Genomic DNA, 24,812 nt, shown 5'->3' with positions numbered 1-24,812 from the left:
GAGCCACGCCCTCGGGCGGGAGGCCACCCCACGGCTGCCTAGAGCCCGGGGAAGGGCTCTGGTGCCCCTGCCTCGCAGATGACCCCTTCCCGGTGCACAGGCCACTGTCCCGGAGGCTGCGATTCGTGGCAGCCTGTTAGAGCGATGGTACCTTTCACAAGCCGCTAATGCGCTCTGTGACCCCGGGCCGCGCTCTGGCCTGTTGGTATCGGAGGGGCCACCCCATCGGCTTCTTACTGCTTTGTTTTGCGCTGGGCACAAGCTTGAGAGTAGCCGGCGTCTGCTGGGGAGCAGGGTATTAGGGGAGGGGGTTATTATGCGGGATGAGCTTTTATGGCCCCTGAGATCAAAGTCCAGAAACAGAAGTTCCCCTCCCGTGTGGGGTGCTGTGACCCACTCCCCGTAGACACTGCAGGGCTGGCTGAGGGGTGGCTGCTCCAGGTCCCGTATTTGGGCTTGTCCTTGTCTTTCTTTTTACTTTCTCTTTTATGATTATTTTCCACCTCTAAAAGCTGTAACATTTTTATTTGCATGGTATTCCTATTAAAAGAGATGGTGGCCCTAACTGGTCTGGCTCAGTGGATAGAGCCCGGGCCTGCAGACTGAAAGGTCCCAGGTTCGATTCTGGTCAAGGTCATGTACCTTGGTTGAGGGCACATCCCCAGTAGGGGGCGTGCAGGAGGCAGCTGATTGATGTTTCTCTCTCATGGATGTTTCTAACTCTCTATCCCTCACCCTTCCTCTCTGTAAAAAATCAATAAAATATATTTTTTTAAAAAAAGAGAGAGAGATGGTGGATGGAATATAAATATCACTCTCCACTCTTACAAATTACTGTTTCTGGCCCGGCCACCGTGGCTCAGTGGTTGAGCATCCGCCTATGAACCAGGAGGTCATGGTTCGATTCCCGGTCAGGGCACAGGCCTGGGTTACAGGCTCCATCCCCAATAGGGGGTGTGCAGGAGGAAGCCCATCAGTGATTCTCGCTCATCATTGATGTTTCTATCTCTCTCTCCAGTCCTCTCTGAAATCAATGAAAACATATTTTTAAAAATGTTAATGACTGTTTCTATAATTATATAGGAATGTAAATCTCACAATTTTCAGACAAATGATATGTTCAGCATATTTTGTTAAGCAGTCACTAGTGTTAGAGGTAATGAGACTCTGTGGGCCTGGCCTCAGTCTGACTGGCATTATTTTTTTTTTTTAAATATATTTTATTGATTTTTTACAGAGAGGAAGGGAGAGAGTGATAGAGAGTTAGAAACATCGATGAGAGAGAAACATCGATCAGCCGCCTCCTGCACATCTCCCACTGGGGATGTGCCCGCAACCCAGGTACATGCCCTTGACCGGAATCGAACCCGGGACCTTTCAGTCCACAGGCCGACGCTCTATCCACTGAGCCAAACCGGTTTCGGCAGACTGGCATTATTTTAAATCAGAGTGCCACAGAAGTGGGTTACAGTTGTTCATGTGGAAAATAATACAACAATTAATAATAATGCAAGAATAAACTCCGCTTCGCGCGCGCACAGCTGGAAGCCTCCCTTTGCCTCACCTGCATGTTTTTGATGGTGGTTCTGGTGCAGGAACGGCCTCTCGTGCTTGTGTTGTCTGTAACCTGGGTGCACAGCGCCTGCTCGGAGCGGTTTTAGTGACCTGAGAGCACAGGTGTGATTGACTAAGAGCCCCCAGAGCCCCTGAAATGACGCCTCTCATTGCCCTTCTATCCCAGGGTTTCCCTTTCAGAGCCATGTAGACCGGTGGTTCCCAACTTGGGGCACACGCCCCACAGGGGGGCAATTTGATTTTAAGGGGGGCAATTCGGGTTATTAACAGTGAATTTTTTGCATTTCTTATGGCCCTAGGGACCTCATCTACAGTATACAAATATACACTGTGACATATTTATGCATTTCAGTTGTCTGTTATATGTTTTGAAACTTTATTTGCTACTTTTTCATATCACTTCATATTATTACTATTTTTTTAACAACTTCTTAGTGATTTCTTCCTCGGTACTTTGACTGTCCTTTTGTCCTTTTATTTGTCTCTTTCATGGGTGCCATGTCCTTTGGAAGCTTGTTTAGACCGAGTTCATGGCCTTGTAGGCTTCCTCCACGTGAATGGGAGCTCACTTTTTGAATAATAAGAATTCTGTGTCTCAGGGGGCATCAGGATGTTAGAGATGCCTGGGGGGGGGGCATGGCCAAAAAAAGGTTGGGAACCCCTAAGACCAGCTTCTAAAAATTGTGCTGGAATGATGTAGCGACAGCCCGAGATGGACACTGTGAAATCACTCTCTTTGCTTCCTATCACACAAATGTAAGGCGGCTGGCAGGGCCATTCGGTAACTTTTCTTTCAGTTTGTGGTCTGAAATGGATAGAAATCGCCAATATCTTCACAAGACTGGGTCGTCAGCACCCGAGAGGAGCAGTTTTTCGCACTCTGATTATGGTGTGTAACAATTTCCCTTTTAAATAATTCCCCGGTGCCTCCTCAGTGCAGTGGGTAGTGCATCGGTTTCATAAATAATTCCTCCCACGTAGATGAGTTCACTCTGGCCTCGGATACCATTTCTTTTCAAAGCATTTGAGACGCCTTCCGAGGTGTGGAGGTGAAGGACAGAGACCTTCCTCCCGATTGGGAAACACAAGTTACCTTAGAACTTTGGTTCAACTTCTAGAATAAGACCCGGGAAAGATTTCCTTGTTAAAAAGGCTGAACGGACCTGCTTGCTATTTTTTTTAGTTTATCCCCCAAACATTTTTCAACCTAATAGTTCATGAGACCCACACTGTTGTGTCGCGTCCGATGCGTTCTTTGTTCTCGGAGCTGACTGTGGGCCGAAGGCCTCTCCCGAGGATAAATGCCCTGAGTAAGGACTGCTGGACAGCTCAGCAAGTCACCGGCTTCATTGACGGTGGAGGGTGGAGAAATGACCAGTTCCTGCATTTAGGATGCAGACTAGCTACTGCCTCTGCGGGGCTCCCTATGCACTCGGTTTAGCTGCACAGATGTAGATCCGTTGCCCTGTGGTCCAGCTGATTGATGAGGCCTCGGAAATACCTGTCACAGTGTCAGCTTCTCACTGAAAAGTGCCTGCGGGCTGCATTCCTCGGAATAAAAGCTGAAGGAAGTCTTTCCACGTGAGTCACCGTTTGCTATTTAGCTCCGTAACCGTATCAACGGACGTGGTCTTCTCATTTCATGTTGAATTACATGCATGTACTTATGATGTAAGTACCTCATTCGTGTTCTCTAAACGGTGGGAATGTATACGGATTGCCAAACAAACGGTTAAAGCAGGGGAAGCCACCTGAGTGTTAAGTTCATAGGAATCATTGTGCTAAGTCCTCTAAAAAGCTCTTCCACATGTGTAATCCTCTGGTACTTAGTTCGAGGCGGCCATGCCTTTTAAAGTCCCGTGGGCCACTGTTGGCCTGTGTTTGCGGAGACGCTCCCCTGAGTGTGAATTGTGAAGTCAGGCTAGCTTTTCTGCAGCTCATTTTCTCTGAATGATTTTAGTTCACCCAAACTTGAGCAATCAAAGAGCCCCATTTGATATCCTGTCCTTAATGATAAGTATCTATACTAATAAAAGGGTAATTTGCTCATTAGACCCGGAGACCTTCCAGACGTCCTTCCGGACAAAGCCATGGTGGTGGGGCCGAGGAAGAGGCAGTTAGGGGTGATCAGGCCAGGAGGGGAGGGCAGTTGGGGGTGATCATGCCAGCAGGGGGGGCAGTTGGGGGTGAGCAGGCCAGCAGGGGGGGCAGTTGGGGGCGAGCAGGCCAGTGGGGGGGCAGTTGGGGGTGAGCAGGCTGGTGGCAGGGGCAGTTGGGGGCGAGCAGGCCAGCAGGCAGAGTGGTTAGGGGCAATCAAGCAGGCAGACAGGTGAGTGGTTAGGAGCCAGCAGTCCCAGATTTCGAGAGGGATGTCCGACTGCCAGTTCCCAGATTGGAGAGGTGCAGGCCGGGCTGAGGGACACCTTCCCCCCCCCCCCCCCCGCATGAATTTCGTGCACTGGGCCACTAGTAAACAATAAGAATCCTCATTTCTACTCCATTGACTAGTGGTGCTGATATTATAAGAAGAGAAAAGACCCTGATCTTTTGAGTTGATGAAATAATGGAAACACACACACAAACACACAGAGTTTGTTGACTTTTAGAGGTAACGGAGATCATGTGATCCCAAGTCTTTAATGTACTCTGTTAAAGAGACATTCTGTTGGTCTCCTTTCAGTAGTTAGAAAGCTTTGGTCATAAGTGACAGAAACCCAATTTGAACTCATACAGAACCGATGCCTATAGTTGAAGTTCCTGGGAATTGGGTTTGGCTGTGAAATTCAGCAGATCAAATAATCGTCAAAATTCTGTCACATCCTCTATATGTCTATTTAATCTATCTGTTCTTCCATCCGTCCATCCGTCCATTCCTCGATACTGTGTGGCTTTGTTGCCCTGCACGCTCTCTTCGTGTGCTGGAACGTTTCTTCTGGGCAAGTGTACGAGGACCTTCACTTCTGACGCTAGAGCAGTGCCTTCTTTGCCATCCCCGTCCTCAAAACTACTCTGGCCTCATGGGGTCACATGCCTGCTCTGGACCCGCCACTGTGTTGGGAACAGTGTGTTAGACTGCTTTGTCGAGGCAGAGAGTCCACAGTGTGACCATGTTCTTGGGGGCAGGGGGTTCCCAAAGGACATGACGAGGGCACCCCCAAGTCCCGGGCTACAGCCGTGCCCAGTGCTGACTCCCTTTAGTTTTAACGTTATTTCAACGTGGAATTTTTAAGATTCGTGTGAGTTCATCACAGTTACAACATGTGGGCAACTGTAATACCAAAATAAGTGGATAAGTTAATTCTGAATAAAACTAGAGGCCCAGTGCACGAATTCATGCACGGGTGGGGTCCCTTGGTCTGGCCGGCGATCAGGGCCAATCAGGGCCAGCGGGGGGGAGAGACCTCTGGAGGTTGGCCAGCCGTGGGAGGTTGGCTATGGGAGCACACTGACCACCAGGGGGAATCTCCTTGCATTGAGCATCTTCGCCCTGGTGGTCAGTACGCATCATAGCGACTGGTTGACCGTTCGGTTGCTTAGGCTTTTATATATATAGGTGAAAGCCCTCCAACCAAATGTCACTTGACAGCATCCACCAAACACCTACAGAGGGAATGTGGCCCTGGCTGGTGACAGAGGCCCTGGTCGGCCGCCTCCGGAGCCACTGCCCTGTGATGACACCCGCTCCCGGGGTCTCTAAACAATCATGAGACCAAGTCCTAAGCACAGCTCGTGGCTCTCCGGGTGCACTTGGCGTGGAAGCGTGTTTGCATGTCATGTCCACCCCTTCCGTTCTCGGTCCCGCGGGCCGAGCAGCAGCATGACTGATGCCACCGGAGAGAACCTGGTGCCGGACTGCGGGCGGGGCCTGGGTCCAGGTGGGCATCGCGGGGATGCGAAGTGCACTCCTTCCACCTGTCTTTTGTTTTACCTGCCGTCGGTGTGAACACACAGAAGGAAAGTATTTTCATGGCAAAGGGACAGACGTCCATGACATACTTGCTCGGCCGCCCAGGGCTCCTGGGCCCTCGGGCTGAGGCCGCCGGGCAGTCCAGGCTCCATGTCCGGCTGCACAGCGCATCTCGGATGCGGGACAGCTTGGCTCTCAGGGGGGTGTTCCCCTCCGATGTCAGTGGGTTTCCTTTAAAGGCGTTTCCCATGCGCCGGTGAGAGCAGCTGAAGCTTTCTGCATCTTGTTTGCAGTGGGTTCCAGCTAGCGTCTCGGATGCTCTCCCAGCGGGAGAGCCTGGGGCCACCACATAACTTTAGGCAGAGCCTTCACTTCCTCCCCCAGCCCCAAGGGGCTTCCTCACTGGGACGTGAAGTTTGAATTTGGGGGTGTCCGTGGAGGCGCCCCGAACCGCCCCTGTTTCCTGTGACACCTGCTATCGTATGTAGCATTTCCTTCATCGAAACCAAGGCTTCTGGGAGGCCACGCTCTGCTGTGGTGCTGGTGTCCTGGCTGGGAGAGGCTGTTGAGCGCATGCGGGAGGTTTAACACTGGCTGCTGGGAGCACCCCCATCGTTGTGACCCCCAATTCCAAATGCCCCCCAAGGGCTGGCACCTCCACTCAGCTGGGAGCTACTGTGCTAAACCCCTTAACATTTGTTTCTATTGATGGCGGTTAAGGGCCCGGGATAGGATAGACAGCTGCCCCCCCGACCCCGCCTCTCGCAGAGTGCGACCTTCGGAACTGCATTTGCTCCCCCTGAAACGGAAGCACTGGCATTCCGTTTCCTAGGCTTCTTAAGAACCTGTGAGCAGCAACGCACATTCCTTCTGTCTCAGTAGCAGTTTCCAGGTGTCCACTCTTTAGCCTTGAGAGTCGTCGGTGCCGTAGGTGGGATCACGAACGTCCACGGGCCTCCCCAAACGAGAAGAGCAGGACAGCGATTTGAGGGGCTGCGTCTCTCATCTCTCAGATGGGTTTTCATTCACCGTGAACAGAAGTCGGCGGCGTTTGTAAGGCGCTGGAGGGGGGTTGGAGTGGAGGCCAGAGCCTGGGTTTAGTTCCCAGCTGGGCTACTAACTAGCTTTGTGACTGGCCGGGGTTCGGGCGCCTCGCATTAAAACAAGGAGGGAGTGGTCGGGGCAGAGAAAGTCATACAGGAGCTTCAGCTTCTCCTTGACTCTCCCAGGAGAGCAGGGCACCAGCTTCTCAGAGGGAACCCGTCCTCCTGTAAGTACTTTCTCAGCAGGACTGGGGGGCCCTCCTCAGATTATGCAAATAACGCGACCCAGACTGTCTGAAACAGCATCCGAGAGCAGGGAAAACGTCTGACGTTATGTTTCACGGCAGCGAAGTGGGTGTTTTCGCTGCAGACCGTTTTAGCAGGTCCCCGTCTACGGTACCAGGCGCCCCTCCTCCGGCAGGAAGTCCACACACTCTTTGCAGTCGGGTCCTTCGTGGTGAGTTCACACGGCTAGCGACAAAAGCCCGGGAGAGAGGGAAGGGGTGGCGCGGAAGGGCAGACTCAAGCACATGGAGGCGCCCTGTGTGTCCGATCCTTCAGGGTCTGCAGCTTCTCACTCGCTAATCTCTGCAGATGCTCCTGCTCCAGGGACTTGCCAGTGGCTGACCTGGAGGCCCAGGGGCCGGCCTGCCTGCAGCATGGCCCCAGGTAACCCCTCAGGGAGGAGCTAACCCGCCCACCGCCATCCCGACCCCCTGGGGCTGAGCATCAGCGCCCCCTCCGGTTAGAGTTAGGGTCATGATGCAATGTTGCTGTGGTTCTCATCATCGGTCATTGGCTGTGTGTTTTCTTAATTTTGTTGTCAGTTTTATTATATCTTTGATATTTGGGGGGAAATTGTCCCCCAAATCTATAACTTATTTTTGAAAAAAAAAGTAATTTCGAGGTAGTGATGGAGAAAAAAAAAAGTTACATTCTTGCATTTATTTTTCTCAGCTAAATGTTAGGCTCTTAATATTTCTGTGTTATTCAGAAAATTGTTAGATGTAAGTGTAGTTATTGGTCTGGGGAGTCTGTGTGTTCCACTTCTACTTTGAGAAAATGCGTATGTTCAAACAACTTTTTGTTTTCAGTATGAGTGTTTCTGTAGAGAAATTAGTGCATTTAAATCTGGAGCTTAAGAAGCAGCACTGCTAACGCCTCGTTTTCCTGTAGCAGCCTATTGAATAATTTCTTGTTATATTTACCAAAGGAAAGCGCTTTTGAAAATACACCCCACTTAATAGTCAATTACCTTAGAAACAATACCTATTGTGCATGAAACACTGGGGACTGGACTCCATGCTGTCCCTTTAAACACTTCATTTCCTTTAGTTCTTTAGAGACCTGTGAGGGGCAGCGCCATTGTCTCTACTTTATAGGGAGAGTAAGTTACGCCCCTAAGGTGTCACCTTCCAAAGCAGTAGCTCTGGGCTGGCCAGAGTGGCTCAGCTGGTCAGCATCATCCTGTGCACCCAGGGACTGCGGTTTGATTCCCGGCCAGGCACATATGGAAGGCAACCGATAGATTGGCGTTCCACTCTCACATTGATGTTTCTCTCTCCCTCCCTCCCTCCCTCCCTCCTTCCCTCCCTCCCTCTCTCTCTCCCACCCTCCCTCTTTCTCTCTCTTCCTCCCTCCCTCCCCCTCTCTCTCTAAGCATGTCCTCAGGCGAGGATTAAAGAAAAAGCAGTATTTCTGGGGTGGAAGCCCGTCCTTCCCACCTGGGGCCCTGACCTCCACGCTCACCGAAGTTCCCATGATGTGAATGGCAGCAGAGCAGGGGCTGGCGGAGGCGCCTCCCTCGGACCTAACTCAGGACTCAGGACGAGGCTGACTTTCTCGCGGCCCCTGACCGCCAGCACCCACCGCCTGGTGCCGGGACGCGCCCAGAGGGTCCCTTTGCCTGGATAAGTTTACAGTGTAAGAGTGGAACTCCAGACGACATTTCTAAATAGGGTGGCTGGAGACTCAAGTACTAGGCCGTGGCCATTCTATTTTTAGTTTTAGAACCAAAGACCCTAAGGAGAGTATATTTTCAAAGAATTATTTTATCCTTCGTTACATTGGCTTAGGCAAGAGTACAAAAACACTTTAGTTGCTTTTCAAGTAGGTTTCATCTAATATTTTAACTCATAAGTGATGCTTATTCGCATTTTTCCTTGGCCTTGTAAACTTTTCTCCCTACTCTTCTGGGTGCCAAGGAATCTCCTATAAAACCGGGGCGAAGGCTGTCAAGCTTTCTCCTTTCTAGCCATCTGGAATATTGAATATGTGTTTTAAGCCATTCCTGCCTATTCACGAGTCATTTTGTCGGATGAGTGAGCAGCTCAGCTCTGGTTGTGAGACAACGTATGCTGTGTCTCTGGACATATGTGTGCAGGCACGTGTGCATGTGTGTGTTGTGTGCGCATGTGCACATGTGTGTATGTGCGCATGTGCACATGTGTGTATATCTGCATGTGCATGTGCGTGCACACGTGTGCTCGTGTGTGCCTGTGCATATGTCTCTGAATGTGTGTGCATGTGTGTGTATGTGCATGTGTGTGTGCATGTGCACGTGTGTGTCCCTTTGGCTAATCCTATGTGAAAGGCTGTGGGAGAGGGGGCTTCCCTGTCCTGTCAGTGGGAGAGGGGGCTTCCCTGTCCTGTTTATTGCTCCTAGATAGTGGGTGTGTGGGAGGGGCTGTGGCTTGCCTAGCTCAGTGGGAAATTTCTAGAACACAAACTATGCCTCGTAACTTTGTTTCCTGCGATACATTCACAATAGTCTTCAGTGCACGTGAGAAACTGGGAAAGGGAGGACGTTTTCATTCTGGAGAGCGTTTATGCCTTAGAGCAGTGGTTCTCAACCTTCCTAACGCCGCGACCCTTTAATGCAGCTCCTCATGTGGTGAACCCCCAATTTCATTGTTACAAATGGAACATCATTAAAGCATAGTGATTGATCACAAAAACAATATGTAATTATATATGTGTTTTCCGATGGTCTTAGGCGACCCCTGTGAAAGGGTCGTTCGATCCCCAAAGGGGTCGCGACCCACAGGTTGAGAGCCGCTGCCTTAGAGGGCCCTTTCATTTTTTCAATGAGCAGCACTGCTCCCAGTTCCTGTCAGTCCTCGGCTCTTTCCTTGCTCCGGGGCGTGCGGTGAGCAAGGGCCGCTGTGTGGGCCAGGACCGCGCTGTCCTAGTGCGTGGGGCTGAGCGTGGGGCACCTGCGTGGGGCACCTGCGTGGGGCGCCTGCGTGGGGCTGAGCGTGGGGCGCCTGCGTGGGGCTGAGCGTGGGGCGCCTGCGTGGGGCTGAGCGTGGGGCTGAGCGTGGGGCTGAGCATGGGGCTGAGCATGGGGCTGAGCGTGGGGCTGAGCGTGGGGCACCTGCGTGGGGCTGAGCGTGGGGCACCTGCGTGGGGCTGAGCGTGGGGCTGAGCGTGGGGCACCTGCGTGGGGCTGAGCGTGGGGCTGAGCGTGGGGCTGAGCGTGGGGCACCTGCGTGGGGCTGAGCGTGGGGCTGAGCGTGGGGCTGAGCGTGGGGCACCTGCGTGGGGCTGAGCGTGGGGCTGAGCGTGGGGCACCTGCGTGGGGCTGAGCGTGGGGCTGAGCGTGGGGCTGAGCGTGGGGCACCTGCGTGGGGCTGAGCGTGGGGCTGAGCGTGGGGCTGAGCGTGGGGCGCCTGCATGGGGCTGAGCGTGGGGCACCTGCGTGGGGCTGAGCGTGGGGCTGAGCGTGGGGCTGAGCGTGGGGCTGAGCGTGGGGCACCTGCGTGGGGCTGAGCGTGGGGCACCTGCGTGGGGCTGAGCGTGGGGCTGAGCGTGGGGCTGAGCATGGGGCTGAGCGTGGGGCTGAGCGTGGGGCACCTGCGTGGGGCTGAGCGTGGGGCACCTGCGTGGGGCTGAGCGTGGGGCTGAGCGTGGGGCACCTGCGTGGGGCTGAGCGTGGGGCTGAGCGTGGGGCTGAGCGTGGGGCACCTGCGTGGGGCTGAGCGTGGGGCTGAGCGTGGGGCACCTGCGTGGGGCTGAGCGTGGGGCTGAGCGTGGGGCTGAGCGTGGGGCTGAGCGTGGGGCACCTGCGTGGGGCTGAGCGTGGGGCACCTGCGTGGGGCTGAGCGTGGGGCTGAGCGTGGGGCTGAGCGTGGGGCACCTGCGTGGGGCTGAGCGTGGGGCTGAGCGTGGGGCTGAGCGTGGGGCACCTGCGTGGGGCACCTGCGTGGGGCTGAGCGTGGGGCTGAGCGTGGGGCTGAGCGTGGGGCACCTGGGTGGGGCACCTGTGTGGGGCGCCTGCGTGGAGCGCGCGTCCTGCTTTTTCGGCTGAGATGGCTGTACTGTCACTCGCGGAGAGCGCGATGGGACTGTCTTGGGGCGGGGACTTAGTGAGAGTCTGTGAGGAATGACCTTTGAAGCATCAGCTTTGGCCACAGAGTCAGGGCTCAGGTGTGTGCAACCGCCTGTTTCCAGGCCTGAGAGGCCGCTCAGCCCGTGGTCTTGTACCAGCAGGAGTACGGCCTCCCCCCAGCCTCCCCCCAACTTCCTCCCAGCCTCCCCCCAGCCCCCCTGGCCTCCCCCCAGCCTCCCCCCAACTTCCTCCCAGCCTCCCCCCAACCCCCTGGCCTCCCCCCAGCCTCCCCCTCAGCCTTTCGCACACTGTCCCGGCAGGGCTCTATGAGGACTGAGCAGCCTTCTCCTCCCCGGCCCTGCGCCCCGCATGCGCACCAGGCACAGGAGGCAGCCCTCTGGGGGCTGGGGGGGGGAGGAGGTTGGGGTAGCAGGGCTCCGGGACATCACCGCCTGGTGAGGAGTGCGGGGTGCGGAGGGCTTTCTCTCCTTAGAAATGAGCTGATGCGGGGCAGGAAGGCCTGGGCGGGCGCTGACCGGTCCCCGCCGGCGGCTGGTGGCAGCTGTGGGGCTGCTCCCGGGGCTGCCCTTCCGCGCTGAGTGGCACTGGCCGCTCCGGGAGGGCCGCGGGGCGCTGTGGCCGCTGACGCTCCAGCGCAGTGTGGGGTCCGTTCTGCCCCGTGGAGACGCCAGCCCCGCCTTCACGGGGCAGGTGGCCGCCTGTCCCTGCAGGACGAGGTTGAAGCTGGGAAGGAAGTGGTCCCGGGGGCAGCGAGGCCCAGGTTAGAGGAGACTTCAGGGCGGCGTGACGCACACCCGCCCAGAGCTGTGCAGCCCGAGGGCTTAGCCGGCAGCCTGAGTCTCTCCCGCCCCCACGGGGGCTGCAGCCGCTTTATCTCTGTGAAGCGCATGAGACGCTATGGCTTTCAGAGTGAGAGGAAAAGGCTCGGATTAGGGAGGAATTTGATGCCGCAAATTATTAATCCAAGAGCTTTCTACGGCCCAGTTATCCTACACGGGGCGGCAGTGTGGCTGGTACACGGGGTCGCACTGTGGCTGGTACAGGGGGTTGCTCTGTGGCTGGTACACGGGGTCGCACTGTGGCTGGTACACGGGGTCGCTCTGTGGCTGGTACAGGGGGTTGTGGTGTGGCTGGTACAGGGGGTCACTCTGTGGCTGGTACACGGGGTCGCTCTGTGGCTGGTATACGGGGTCGCTCTGTGGCTGGTACAGGGGGTTGTGGTGTGGCTGGTACACGGGGTCGCTCTGTGGCTGGTACAGGGGGTTGTGGTGTGGCTGGTACACGGGGTCGCTCTGTGGCTGGTACACGGGGTCGTGGTGTGGCTGGTACAGGGGGTCACTCTGTGGCTGGTACACGGGGTCGCTCTGTGGCTGGTACACGGGGTCGCTCTATGGCTGGTACACGGGGTCTCACTGTGGCTGGTACAAGGGGTCGCACTGTGGCTGGTACACGGGGTCGCTCTGTGGCTGGTACACGGGGTCGCTCTGTGGCTGGTACACGGGGTCGCACTGTGGCTGGTACACGGGGTCGCTCTGTGGCTGGTACACGGGGTCGTTCTGTGGCTGGTACACAGGGCGGCAGTGTGGCTGGTACAGGGGGTCGCTCTGTGGCTGGTACACGGGGCGGCAGTGTGGCTGGTACACGGGGTCGCTCTGTGGCTGGTACACGGGGCGGCAGTTGGCTGGTACACGGGGTCGCTCTGTGGTTGGTACACGGGGCGGCAGTGTGGCTGGTACAGGGGTTCGCTCTGTGGCTGGTACACGGGGTCGCTCTGTGGCTGGTACAGGGGGTCACACTGAGGCTGGTACACGGGGTCGCACTGTGGCTGGTACAGGGGGTCGCTCTGTGGCTGGTACACGGGGCGGCAGTGTGGCTGGTACACGGGGTCGCTCTGTGGCTGGTACACGGGGTCACACTGAGGCTGGTACACGGGGTCGCACTGTGGCTGGTACAGGGGGTCGCGGTGTGGCTGGTACAGGGTTCCCAGTGTGGCTGGTCCACGGGGTCCTTCCTGCTCTTGCGATGATGATGCTGGGATTGGTGAGTCGCTAGCCTGGAGCTCACTAACTCGCCACACAGCACCGGCCTCCTCTCTGCCGTCTGTGACCAGCAGTGGCAGCCGGAAGCAGAACAGGGACGCACCCTGTGGCGGCTGCAGCTCAGTGCACCGGCCACGCTTGCATGACAGGGCGACGGACGCTAAAAATCCTTCACTGTTTGTCTGACGCTCCGTGTCAGCTGGGAGGCCTGTGCTTTTATTTGCTGAACCCAGCAACGCGGAGCACGTGTCTCCTCTGCAACACGTCTGTGACGTGTTCTTTGCCGTGCGCTGCTTTAGGTGTAGAACGTGACCTGTTTTCAGAGAGAGCCATGGCACCCGGGGCTGTGAGGACACCTCCCGAAGAGGCCGCTCTCCGAGGCCTGGGGCCGGCTTCTCCCTCCGCGTGAGTCCCTGTCTCGAAGGAGTGAAGTCAGCCCGGGAGTAGCTGGAGGCGGTCTCATTCCTGGGCCTGGTGCGCCTGCGGTGGACTCTGACCCCCTCGGAGGCAGCGGGGCGTCACCGGGGGCCTTTTGCACGACCAGCGTTGATGTGCGGGAACAGCGATGAGCTCGTGGGCCACGAGCCCCGGGTTCAAGTCCTGGTGCTGCTGCCGAATGGCAGGGTGTGTTTGGTTCTGCCGTTTACTTTAGCGTCATTATTTATTTATTTACTTATAAAATCCTCACCTGAGGGTGTTTTCCCATTGACTTTTTAGGAGCGTGGGAGAGGGAGGGAAAGACAGAGGGAAACATCGATGTGAGAGAAACACATCGATTCGTTGCCTCCTGAGCCCTGGCCAGGGCTGGGGCTGAGAGGAGCCTGCAGCCAAGGTATGTGCCTTTAGCCAGAATCGAACCCAGGCAGGACCCTTTGGTCTGCAGGCCAACGCTCTATCCACTGAGCTACACCGGCCAGGGCTTGAGCTTCATAATTTAGAAAGTAGGGCCCGGGCCCTGGCCATGGGGCTCAGTGGGTTGTGCTGAGAGGTTGCTGGCTCAGTTCCCAGTCAGGGCACATACCTAGCCTGTGCGTTCGATCCCCAGTTGGGGGACATGCAGGAGGCAACGGATTGATGTTTCCCTCTCACATCAGTGTTTCTCCCTCTCCTTGCCTGTCTCTCTCTCTCTAAAAAATCAATAAAATGTATTTTTTTAAAAAGGGGAAAAGAAAGTAAAGCAAAAGGAAAGGAAAGAAAGAAGAAAAGGTCCTAATGCCCCGCGGTGCTGGTTTGCGCCATGTCCTGAATGTGCGTACTTGTCCGCATCCCGTAGAACCGAGGAAGCGAGGGAAGGGACCGTAGAGAGACCCTGTCCCAGAGCAGGGAAGGGCTCCCGGCCTCTCCAGTCCCCTCAGAACTTTCACCCTCACACCTGCCAGGCTCACGGCACCTTCTCCACCTTATTCACACGTGTGCCTTCACATCTCACTCCATACCACAGCTAACTCCAGTGGGCGTGGACATTAGTCTCCGAACACAATATGAACTGGGGCCTCATTCCCGTATCCCTGGCGCCCAGGTCAGTGCCTGGCGAGCCCACGGATCTTCCCTCCAGAGAATAATTTATTCTAGAAGCAAAGGACGCTTAAAACGGAATCCAATTAAAGCGGAAAAATACTAGTGAAGAGGTTTTGATGGGGACTCTATCTTGAAAAATGGAACTGCAGGTTACTGAAAGTGAATTTATTTTAGACGTAATAAAATTCAGGTGATCGTGAACACTCAATGCTAGTTTTTAGAATAAGCAGTTAGTTTTCTGGCAAAGCCATACCGTGCACAATACCTTTACTTCTGGCTTGACGTTCACAGCTGGATTAAGAGAATCTTTTTCTCCCCAAATACTGCTCTTGAGTTAATATGTGAAGACTTCCTCCGCTTTCCCAAGGGGCCTTAATCTAGAATGTAGTTGTTTGAGTAGATTCTCTTTTCAAATATGAATGTCATTGTCCTTCATGCGTTAGCCGCCCAGTCATCGGCACAGCTCTTTGCCGCCCACGGCTGGTGTCATAGGAGAATAGGCCCCAGTGTCCTCTGTCCCCTTCGAGAAAGTCCGCATCGTGCACAAGAACTTTAATTTCCATTCCCAGGTGACTCGCACCTGGACAGGGAGCCACGGGAGGGGAGGAATATCCGTCTAAGACAGTGGTCAGCAAACTCACTAGTCAACAGAGCCAAATATCAACAGTACAACGATTGAAATTTCTTTTGAGAGCCAAATTTTTTAAACTTAAACTATATAGGTAGGTACCTTGTTATTAACTTGACTAGAGGCCCGGTGCACAAAAATTTGTGCACTCGGGGGCGGGGGGGTCTCTCAGCCCGGCCTGTGCCCTCTCGCAGTCTGGGACCCCTTGGGAGATAACGACCTGCTGGCTTAGGCCTGCTCCCGGGTGGCAGAGGGCAGGCCCAATCCCTAAGTGCAGCCCCTGGTCGGGCTCAGAGCAGGGCCGATTGGGGAGTTGGGGCGCCGCCCCCTGTCATGCACAGAGCAGGGCGGATCGGGAGGTTGCGATGCCACCCTCAGTCACAATCAGGGTAGGGCCGATTGGGGGGTTGGGGTGCTACCCCCTGTCACACTCAAGTCAGGGTCGATGGGGAGGTTGCGGTGCCACCCCCTGTCACACACAGAGCAGGGTTGATCAGGGGGTTGGGGCGCTACCCCCTGTCACTCACAGAGCAGGGCCCATCAGGGGGTTGAGGAGCTCCCCCCCGTCACTCACAGAGTAGGGCTGATAGGGGAGTTGGGGCACCGCCCGCTGTCATACACAGAGCAGGGTGGATCAGGGGGTTGGGGCACCGTACCCTGTCACACTCAGGGCAGGGCTGATGGGGAGGTAATGGCTCTACCCCGTCACACACACAGCAGGGCCCGTGGGGGGGGGGGGGTTGGGGCGCCGCACCATGTCACACACAGAGCAGGGCTGATCAAGGGGTTGGGGTGCCACAGCCTGTCACACACAGAGCCGCAGGGCAATCAGGGGGTTGGGGAGCTCCCCCCTATCAGGCACAGAGCAGGGCTGATCAGGGGGTTGGGGTGCCTTCCCCTGTCACGAACAGAGCAGGGCGGATAGGGAGGTTGTGGCCCCGCCCCCTGTCACACACAGAGCCGCAGGGCAATCAGGGGGTTTGGGCGCTGCCCCCTGTCACGCTGATCCCGGTGCCGGGAGGCCTTGCAGCTCCACTGATCCCGGTGCTGGGAGGCATATTACCCTTTTACTATACAGGATAGAGGCCTGGTGCATGGGTGGGGGCCGCCTGGTTTGCCCTGAAGGCTGTCCTGGATCAGGGTGTGGGTTCCCACTGGGGTGCCTGGCCAGCCTGGATGAGAGGATGATGGCTGTTTGCATCTGGTCACACCCCCTTCAGGGTGGGGGTTCCGCTTGGGTGCCTGGCCAGCCTGGATGAGGGGATGATGGCTGTTTGCAGCTGGTCACACACCCTTCAGGGTGGGGGTCCCCACTGGGGTGCCTGGCCAGTCTGGGTGAGGGGCTGAGGGCTGTTTTCAGGCTGGCGGGTGACTGGAGCTCCCAACCGCTCCTTTTTTTCTTTTTTCTTTTTTAATTCTGGGCCAGCTTTAGCTCTGAGGTTTGGCTCCAGCTCTGAGGCCTCGGCTGCTGAAAGCAGGTATCTGGTTTGTTTGAGTTCTATAATCGAAACACTGTTTCAACTCCAGCTCTGAGATCCCGGCTGGCTGAAAGCAGGTTTCTGGGGTTTTGTTTAGCTTCTATATTTGTAACAATGTTTCAGACTGCAAGCTCAGAGGCCGGCAGCGGCAGGCGGGGAACATTGGAGTCCTCCATCACTGAAGCAAGCAAGCCGCATGTTTGCTTCAAGCTGCCTGGCTGCTGGCTGCCATCTTGGCTGGCAGTTAATTTGCATATTGCCCTGATTAGCCAATGGGAAGGGTAGCGGAGTGACACCAATTTGCATGATTCTCTTTTATTAGTGTAGATTAGGGTACTCCTAAGCTGGCCTTTGCTAGAAACGTCCTCATTTTATAATAATAAAGCCGCTAACACAAAATAATTACAATTCTTAAATTGATGACAAAAATACCTGTAGGATTTGCAGCTGGTTAGAAAAATACAGGTAACTTTATGCTTTGAGTAGGTACTTTTGTCACCCGTGGGCGATTTGCGGATGTGACTAGCACTAACCACTCCACATGAGACTGCTGACTGACTGGCTCACTCAACTCGTGCATGAATCGCGAGCGCCTCCCCGGCGCTGCGTATCCCGTCGCCCGACTGACCGACACCCACACTTCTTCTAATGCCACTTCTTCAAAATAGACTCGCCCAGGCTGAAAAACGACTTCTGCGCATGAGCCACGAAGTTCAATCGCATTGTACGTGTGCCCGCACGTGGTATTTTGTGGAAGAGCCACACTCAAGGGGCCAAAGAGCCACATGTGGCTCGCGAGCCACGGTTTGGTGACCACTGGTCTAAGAGAAAAGGCTGGCGTCCCCTCCAGTAGCCACGTGGGCCGCAGGCCGTGCCACAGGCTGTGCCACAGGCCGTGCCAGTGCAGCTCCCAGGGCCGCGGGAGGGCAGGGGTGGGCGTGCGAGACTGTTTCCCCTTCCTTGTGGCCGATCCCTAATTGGCTGCTGTGATGTCATCGTAACGTGTTTTCCTGCGCACACATGTCCCTCCAGGCACTCAGATCATTTAAACACAACAACAAAGACCCAGAACCAGTGTGCCAGCGCCGCCTCTGTCTGAGACGTGCACCAGGCCCCGCAGGGAGCGGCCTCCGCAGGAGGGTGGTGAGCAGTAACTGCTACACACGATGCTGGTTTCTGAGTGAGTGTGCCGGCTCTCAGACCCACAGGCTGCTGCTCCTGCGATGCAGCTCGCTAGGGCCTTTTACTTACTCACTCGAGAACTACTTGTTGAGCTCAGTCTGGCCGGCGTGGCTCAGTGGTTGAGATCAACTTATGAGCCAGGAGGTCACGGTTCGATTCCCCGTCAGAGCAAATGCCCAGGTTGGGGGCTCCGTCCCCCATGGGGGGCGTGCAGGAGGCAGACGATCCACAGTTCTCATCATTGATGTTTCTATCTCTCTCTCCCTCTCCTTTCCTCTCTGAAATCAATAAAAATATTTTTTTAAAGAAAGAACTACTCGTGGAGGACATAGCGTGTGGCAGGCGCCTTGTAAGTGCAGGGCTGAGGAGGGAGTCAGACGGACAGGTGGCCCCGGTGGCACTTACGTCTGGTGGGAGGAGACAGGCGATGCACCAGCGGGTTCATAACCAAGGACAGTGTCCCTCAGTGAGAAGCCGGTGGAGTGGGGCCGGCTGGGCTGGAGGCCCGTTAGGTGGGGCCAGGGAAGGCCTGGCTGAGCAGGGGGTGGGAGCTGAGAGCAGCCGAGTGATGGGAGGAGAGAGGGTCCCAGACTGGGCACAGGCAGAGCTTCGTGCGCTTGAGTTTGGGTTTCATTCTCAGTTCAAGTGAGAAGCCAAGTGGGGTAGTGAAGATGCTAAGATCACCCCTACTGGTGTGTTCAGTGGTTAGAGCGCTAGCCTTCGCACTGAAGGGTCTCAGGTTCGATTCCCAGTCAAGGGCACGTACCAGCTCTGGCTGGGGGCACATGCATGAGGCAACCAATTGATGTGTCTCTCTTACATTGCTATTTCTCTCTGTATGTCTCTCTGTCTCTGTCTCTCTTCCCTCTAACCCAGTGGTTCTAAACCTTCCTAATGCTGCGACCCTTTAATACAGTTCCTCGTGTTGTGGTGACCCCCAGCCATAAAATTATTTTCGTTGCTACTGCATAACTGTAATGTTGCTACTGTTATGAATCGTCATGTAAATATCTGAGATGCAGGATGGTCTTAGGCGACCCCTGTGAAAGGGTCGTGTGACCCCCAAAGGGGTCGCGACCCACAGGTTGAGAACTGCTGCTCTAATCCCTCCCACCCTTCCACTCTCTAAAAATCTAAAAATGAATGGGAAAAATACCCTCCGGTGAGGATTAACAACAACAACAAAAGATGCTAAAATCCACTTTGTGACAAGATTACTTGTCGCTGGGTGGAGAGAGGATTGAAAGGGGCAAGTATAATACAGGGGAGGTGGGGGGCAGGAGGGGCCGCGGCCACCTCCGGGAGGCGTGGTAGGGCTCTGGCCACGTGGAGGGCAGGAGGTGGAAATGAACAGATTAGGAGAGAAGATGGTTTGATTAAAAAAGAAAAAAGCTCATCGCTACTTTCCAATCAGCAGGTGAGATAGTTGTGGCTAAGGTTGGGGCTTGTAGCTGAAATGGTTAAAATGCCTATGTTTATGTTGGTTGACCAGTGTAAGTTCCATGCACATATGTTTTAAGTCTCGTGACTTATGTTCTTGCAGACACATTGCTTTCTCCCTGTCTCACATTGTACAAGACAGTTTTATTCCGGGGTCTCCTGCAGTTTTGACCGGCTCATGCATCTCTGACATCAATGTCTGACCCTACAGTGCGATTTTGAGGGGGTACAGTAACCTTTCCCAGAGTATGGCACCCTCACATCTATGTTTTTAAGATACGGCATTATTTTAATCAGTGCACTTTGTTGTCACTGTTCTAAGCCACAACATGAATTTATAAAACATTAGGACACTTACTTTTTTTTTAATCCTCATCTGAGGATATGTTGAGAGAGAGAGAGAGAGAGAGAGAGAGATGTGAGAGAGAATCATTGATCGGTTGCCTCCCATACGGGCCCTGACCAGGGATCAAACTCAGAACCTAGGAGTGTGCCCTGCAACCTTTTGGGGCAGCGGACGTGATCCTCAACCACTGAGCCACCAGCCAGGGCAGGACACGGGCATTTTTAAAACTCTGTGCTGTAGGTACTGTATATGCTTGTGGTCAGTACACTAGACCCACCTACTCTGTTACTTTTAAGAGAGAGCTTTAAAGGGCTTTTATACTAGTAACTGTATCCATCACTTGAAATTGTGAGTATTCCTTATAACATCTGTTAACCTTCTTTACCCATTCCGTTCTAGACCGGGAGCATTTCAGAATAAGATTCGTTCACCAAACAATGCGTTTTTGCTCAAAATAAAATAATTAAGGGAACATCCCATAATGAACTCAGAAATGAGGCAGCCTCTTCCTCCCCCTCTTTCACATCCTTCTTTTCACTGAATCAGTGGTGGCCATCATTCACATCGCCCCACGTGCCCATCTTTCCGCGCCTGCGTCTCGTCCCGTCGCGTTAACGTGCCCTGGCGCATGCAGCCAGCCTTCCGCTGGGGGTTAGGTGGTTCTGATCTCTGCTATAACCGACTGTGCACAGCAACTCCCCTGGCCCTGCCTTTGTCACAGGCGTGCCACCTCTGGAACAAAGGATCAACGCATTTTAGAATGTGTTAGATGTTGCCTGTTTGCCTCCCAAGAGGTGCTGCCCATTTCTGCCACCACCTGAGGGACTGGTGAGTGTCTGTATCGCGACACTCCTCAAAAGAGTGCCTGGCCCAGCCTCTTCCCTCCTGGCGTTTGGTGCGATTAGCCCGTGTGCTCTTCTAGCGTGGAGGCCGCGTGGCTCTCACTACAGGCCAACTCTTTACGTATCTGCAGTGGAAGCAAGTGTTTCTCTTTAGAAGGTAAATTTTCGTTCTGGAAAAAGTCACGTCTCACTCATAACCTAGATTTTAAGGTAGCTGTCACTCTAGGTTTGGGTGGGGGGTGGATTTTGTTTTACTTGTTTGTTTGGAGAGAGAGGCTTAGTGAGAAACAAGTCTAACTTTTAGATAAAATAATGCTCTTCGGCGGCTTACGAATTTTCTTAGAAGTTAGCCTGGAAAGAAGAGTTTTAAAATGTCTAAAGTAAGGGCACTGCCGCCTGGTGTGAGATTACAGCTGTGCAAGGGGGAGTGTTTGAATCAGCCAAGCCTTGCGTGTGTGCGGTGTGGTATTTAGTAGGTTTCCGTCACAGGAGGGCACATGAACAACGAGTGATTTAAAATCTTTGGGCAGAATGCTTACACTTAGGTATTGCCCACTTTAAAATCTTCACCCTTCCCACCAGCGGATGATCTAGAGGAGGGAAAGGTGCTGCTATGAGCAGGCATCGTCCGGGGAAGGTACCCAGAAGTCTACAGTCTTCCTGCAAACCAGATCAAGTTGTTGCTGTTTTCTCTTTCCTCTTCTAAATCGAATCTGTGTGTAGTGATATAGAGAAAGCTTTCTAAAAGCAGGCCTGTGAGCGAGCCACATTTAGCTAAACCCTTGCTTTTACCTTTCACACACTTCACTGCAGAACAAGTGTGTTTTAAACGACAAATTAACTTCCACATATATGTTTCCTGAGACTGCCGTCCCATGCCGGCTTACACTTGAATACCCGCTGATTTTGTGAGAAGCAGACTTGATGTTGGTGTGTTCTAGGTCAGACATCGGGACTATGTCCATGGACATCATATTTAAAATCATATTTAATTAAAATGTCCTTTGGACCAATGGTCCTCGTAGTTTTTTCAAGATGCAGCTGTCGTCAGTAAGGCAGCTTGTTAATATTCCCGATGACAGTGGATTATTACCTAGTGAGTTGACGTGGGGGGACTTGCAGCTTCGGGCGCCCCGTCCCTGGCCAGGAGGTAACCGCCTGCTCTGTCCCGTAGAGAGATGGTCAACGCCTGGTTTGCTGAGCGAGTCCACACCATCCCCGTCGGCAAGGAAGGTGCCCGCGGCCGCGCGGAGTCCTGCCCGTGCCCCCCGCAGCACAGCCCCCGCGCCGAGGGCAGCGCCCCGGGCACCCCCACCCGCAAAATCTCCGCCTCGGAGTTCGACCGGCCGCTCCGGCCCATCGTGGTGAAGGACTCGGAGGGCGCGGTCAGCTTCCTCTCGGACGCGGACAAGAAGCAGCAGATGCCGCTCACGCCCCGCCGGTTCGACCGCGACGACGGGGACCAGTGCGCCCGGCTGCTGGACCTGGTGAAGGACATCGCCAGCCACCTGGATGTCACCGCCCTGTGCCACAAGATTTTCCTGCACATCCACGGCCTCATCGCCGCCGACCGCTACTCGCTGTTCCTCGTCTGCGAGGACAGCTCCAACGACAAGTTCCTGGTCAGCCGCCTCTTCGACGTGGCCGAGGGCTCCACCCTGGAGGAGGCGTCCAGCAGCTGCATCCGCCTGGAGTGGAACAAGGGCATCGTGGGGCACGTGGCCGCACGGGGCGAGCCCCTCAACATCAAGGACGCCTACGAGGTGAGGAGCCTGAGCAGGGCAGGAGCCTTGGGTGGGAACGTGGGTGGGACCCTGGGCGGTGCTGAGGATGGTGGGCACTGGGCGGTGCTGTGGGTGGTGGGCACTGGGTGGTGCTGTGGGTGGTGGGCACTGGGCAGTGCTGTGGGTGGTGGGCACTGGGCAGTGCTGTGGATGGTGGGCACTGGGCATCACTGGGGATGGTGGGCACTGGGCGGTGCTGTGGATGGTGGGCACTGGGCATCACTGGGGATGGTGGGCACTGGGCAGTGCTGGGGATGGTGGGCACTGGGCATCACTGGGGATGGTGGGCACTGGGCAGTGCTGGGGATGGTGGGCACTGGGCAGTGCTGGGGATGGTGGGCACTGGGCATCTCTGGGGATGGTGGGCACTGGGCAGTGCTGGGGATGGTGGGTACTGGGCGGTGCTGTGGGTGGTGGCACTATGGTTTGTGGGGATATTTGAAACTGCATTGTAATCATTTGCACATTTATTTGAAACTGCCTCTATGGTAAGAGTGTTTGGTGGCTGAGTCAGGGATAAGGCACTGAGTGGGCCTTGCCCTGCTTTTCTCCCTAACGAGGATTTGATTGCAGCCCTTCTCTTAGCTGATCTCAGCTCTTACCTGACCTCTGAGCGTAGCCCCAGCTATACTCCCTCCACATCCACTCCTGGGGGTTCTCCTGAGATTCTAAAATGAAAGGTGCAAAAACTGTCAAAAAAACCCAAAAACCCTGTAGAGCTTTTCATTCATTCCTTCAAATTCATACTCATCCACTCAAACCGGATACCCGAGTTTGATTTTCTTTCTTTCCGATCTTTCTCCCCTTTTTAATTAAGCAAATTAACTTCTGAGTCACTTTTTAGCCTAAGATATTTCCGTGGAAAGATTTGCTCTTTCTTCCGCTTCTGCTACAATATATGCGAACCTTTACTTATGGACTTAAAGATTAGACTATATAATCCCTCAAATTCCACACTTAAAACGATCCTCTCGCTAGTAGAATTGCGGGCTGTAAGCAAAGCATCTTCCGGGAATGGCACGTGGGATGTGGAGGAGATAGTTTCTAGCTGTGAAGGAGCCGTTAGCTTGTGGAGTAGCGGGCCACCCCGTGAAGGGCCCAGGGTACCCCGCTTGCCGCTCCTCTATGTAACCCCAGGGGTCATCGCTCTGTTATTCACCCCGTGTCCCTGGCGCCGGGTACAGTGCCTGGTGCCGCCTCATCTTTAATATTGATTCCGCAAAAATCATAGACGAGAAGACAGATAAGTATACTAGAGAGCGGATCGTAATAGACGCTGGGGAACAGGGTGGGGGCAGGGACACAGGAGGTGACTGCTGTTTGGGGAGTGGACCCTGGACAGCAGGTGAGACCTGAGTGGATGGAGTTGTGTGGATGGTGGGTGCGGATGGACAGAGACCTTTTAACCGGAGACCCCGTCTCTGCTGGACGTGCTGCTTGTATGGGAATGTGTGGGTCATGTCCAGATGCTGCAGAGCTGCGGGGCAGAGGCTGGGGGAACGGGTCCCCATGCCAGCTGAGGAGGGGAACATGGCCCAGGGTGGGAGGAGCGGTCCGAGGGGGACCCTATGACTCAGTCCAGGGGTCCTCAAATTCCGGCCCGCGGGCCACGTGCAAATACAAATATTGCATTTGTTCCTGTTTTGTTTTTTTACTTCGAAATAAGATATGTGCAGTGTGCATAGGAATTTGGTCATAGTTTTTTTTTAAACTATAGTCCGGCCCTCCAACGGTCTGAGGGACAGTGAACTGGCCCCCTGTTTAAAAGTTTGAGGACCCCTGACTCAGACTGTGCTTGGGACGATGAGTTCTATGGAGGGAAACACTGGAGGTGGGAGGAGAAAGGATTTTAACCGCCTGGGGAGTGAGGGTCTGCAGAGGGCACTGGCCGCAAAGGTGAGGGGGAGTGGGCCTCCATGAGGAGCAGAAGCTGCTGGGCGTGGCTGCCCAGAGGAGATGGAAGCCTGGGGGAGAGAAGAGCAGCGGGGTGGGGGGGTGGGGGGGGAAGAGGGTTTGGGTTTTGAAGGTGGGTAAGTAGCTAAATATTAGTAACTGGGGAGAAATACTGAGGGCAGGGATTTGTGGGGGATGGGAGAGTTTAAGTGGATGAAATCCGGGAATATTTCTCAGAATTCATTCTGTACAAGCAAAATGGTCGGGTGCTCAGTGGGTTGGGGCGGCGTCCCATAGTCAGGAGGCTGCGTGCTCGGTTCTGAGTCAGGCCAGGTACCTGGTTGCAGGTTCAGTCCCCAGTTGGGCACTTATGGGAGGCAGCCAATCAATCTCTCTCTCTCTCTCTCTCTCTCTCTCTCTCTCTCTCTCGCTCTAAAAATCAATTTAAAAAACATACCCTCAGGTGAAGATTAAAAAAAAATGTTAAAAAGCCAGGCAATTTTATGACATGATGCTGTTATCTAAAAGCCTGTGGTCAGACCTGGTCAGTGGTCCCCTTAATATGCTTTGTAGCTATCTTTTCCTTCGGATCGAGGGTCTCATCTCACGCCCTGCACACACCGGGTGACTCCTTTGTCTCCTTTAACTCGGGCCTGCGTTCTCCCTGATTCTCTGTCTGCCTTGGTATTTTAGGAGAATGCAGGCCAGCTGTGTTGTGGACGGTCCCTCTGGGCAGCGTCGATCCAGGGCCTGGTTGTTGCTCCTAAGGACACTTGCTGTGTCTCC

General features: G+C 54.6%; 1 protein-coding gene across 2 annotated transcripts in view; it reads left to right on the top strand.

The window, feature by feature from the left end:
• PDE5A (phosphodiesterase 5A) overlaps positions 1-24,812 on the top strand; it is a 139,372-nt gene that overhangs the window by 3,477 nt on the left and 111,083 nt on the right. For both annotated transcript variants that reach the window (XM_081092068.1, XM_081092069.1), the window contains exon 2: positions 21,524-22,112. In XM_081092068.1, the coding sequence (XP_080948194.1) occupies positions 21,524-22,112 (589 nt within the window). The remainder of the gene's footprint in view (positions 1-21,523; positions 22,113-24,812) is intronic.

The sequence above is a fragment of the Myotis nattereri genome, assembly GCF_964212035.1.
Source record: "Myotis nattereri genome assembly, chromosome: 5".
NCBI classification, from domain to species: domain Eukaryota; kingdom Metazoa; phylum Chordata; class Mammalia; order Chiroptera; family Vespertilionidae; genus Myotis; species Myotis nattereri.
Note: the sequence above shows the minus strand (reverse complement) of the source record. Positions and strands in the feature narration are given on the sequence as shown.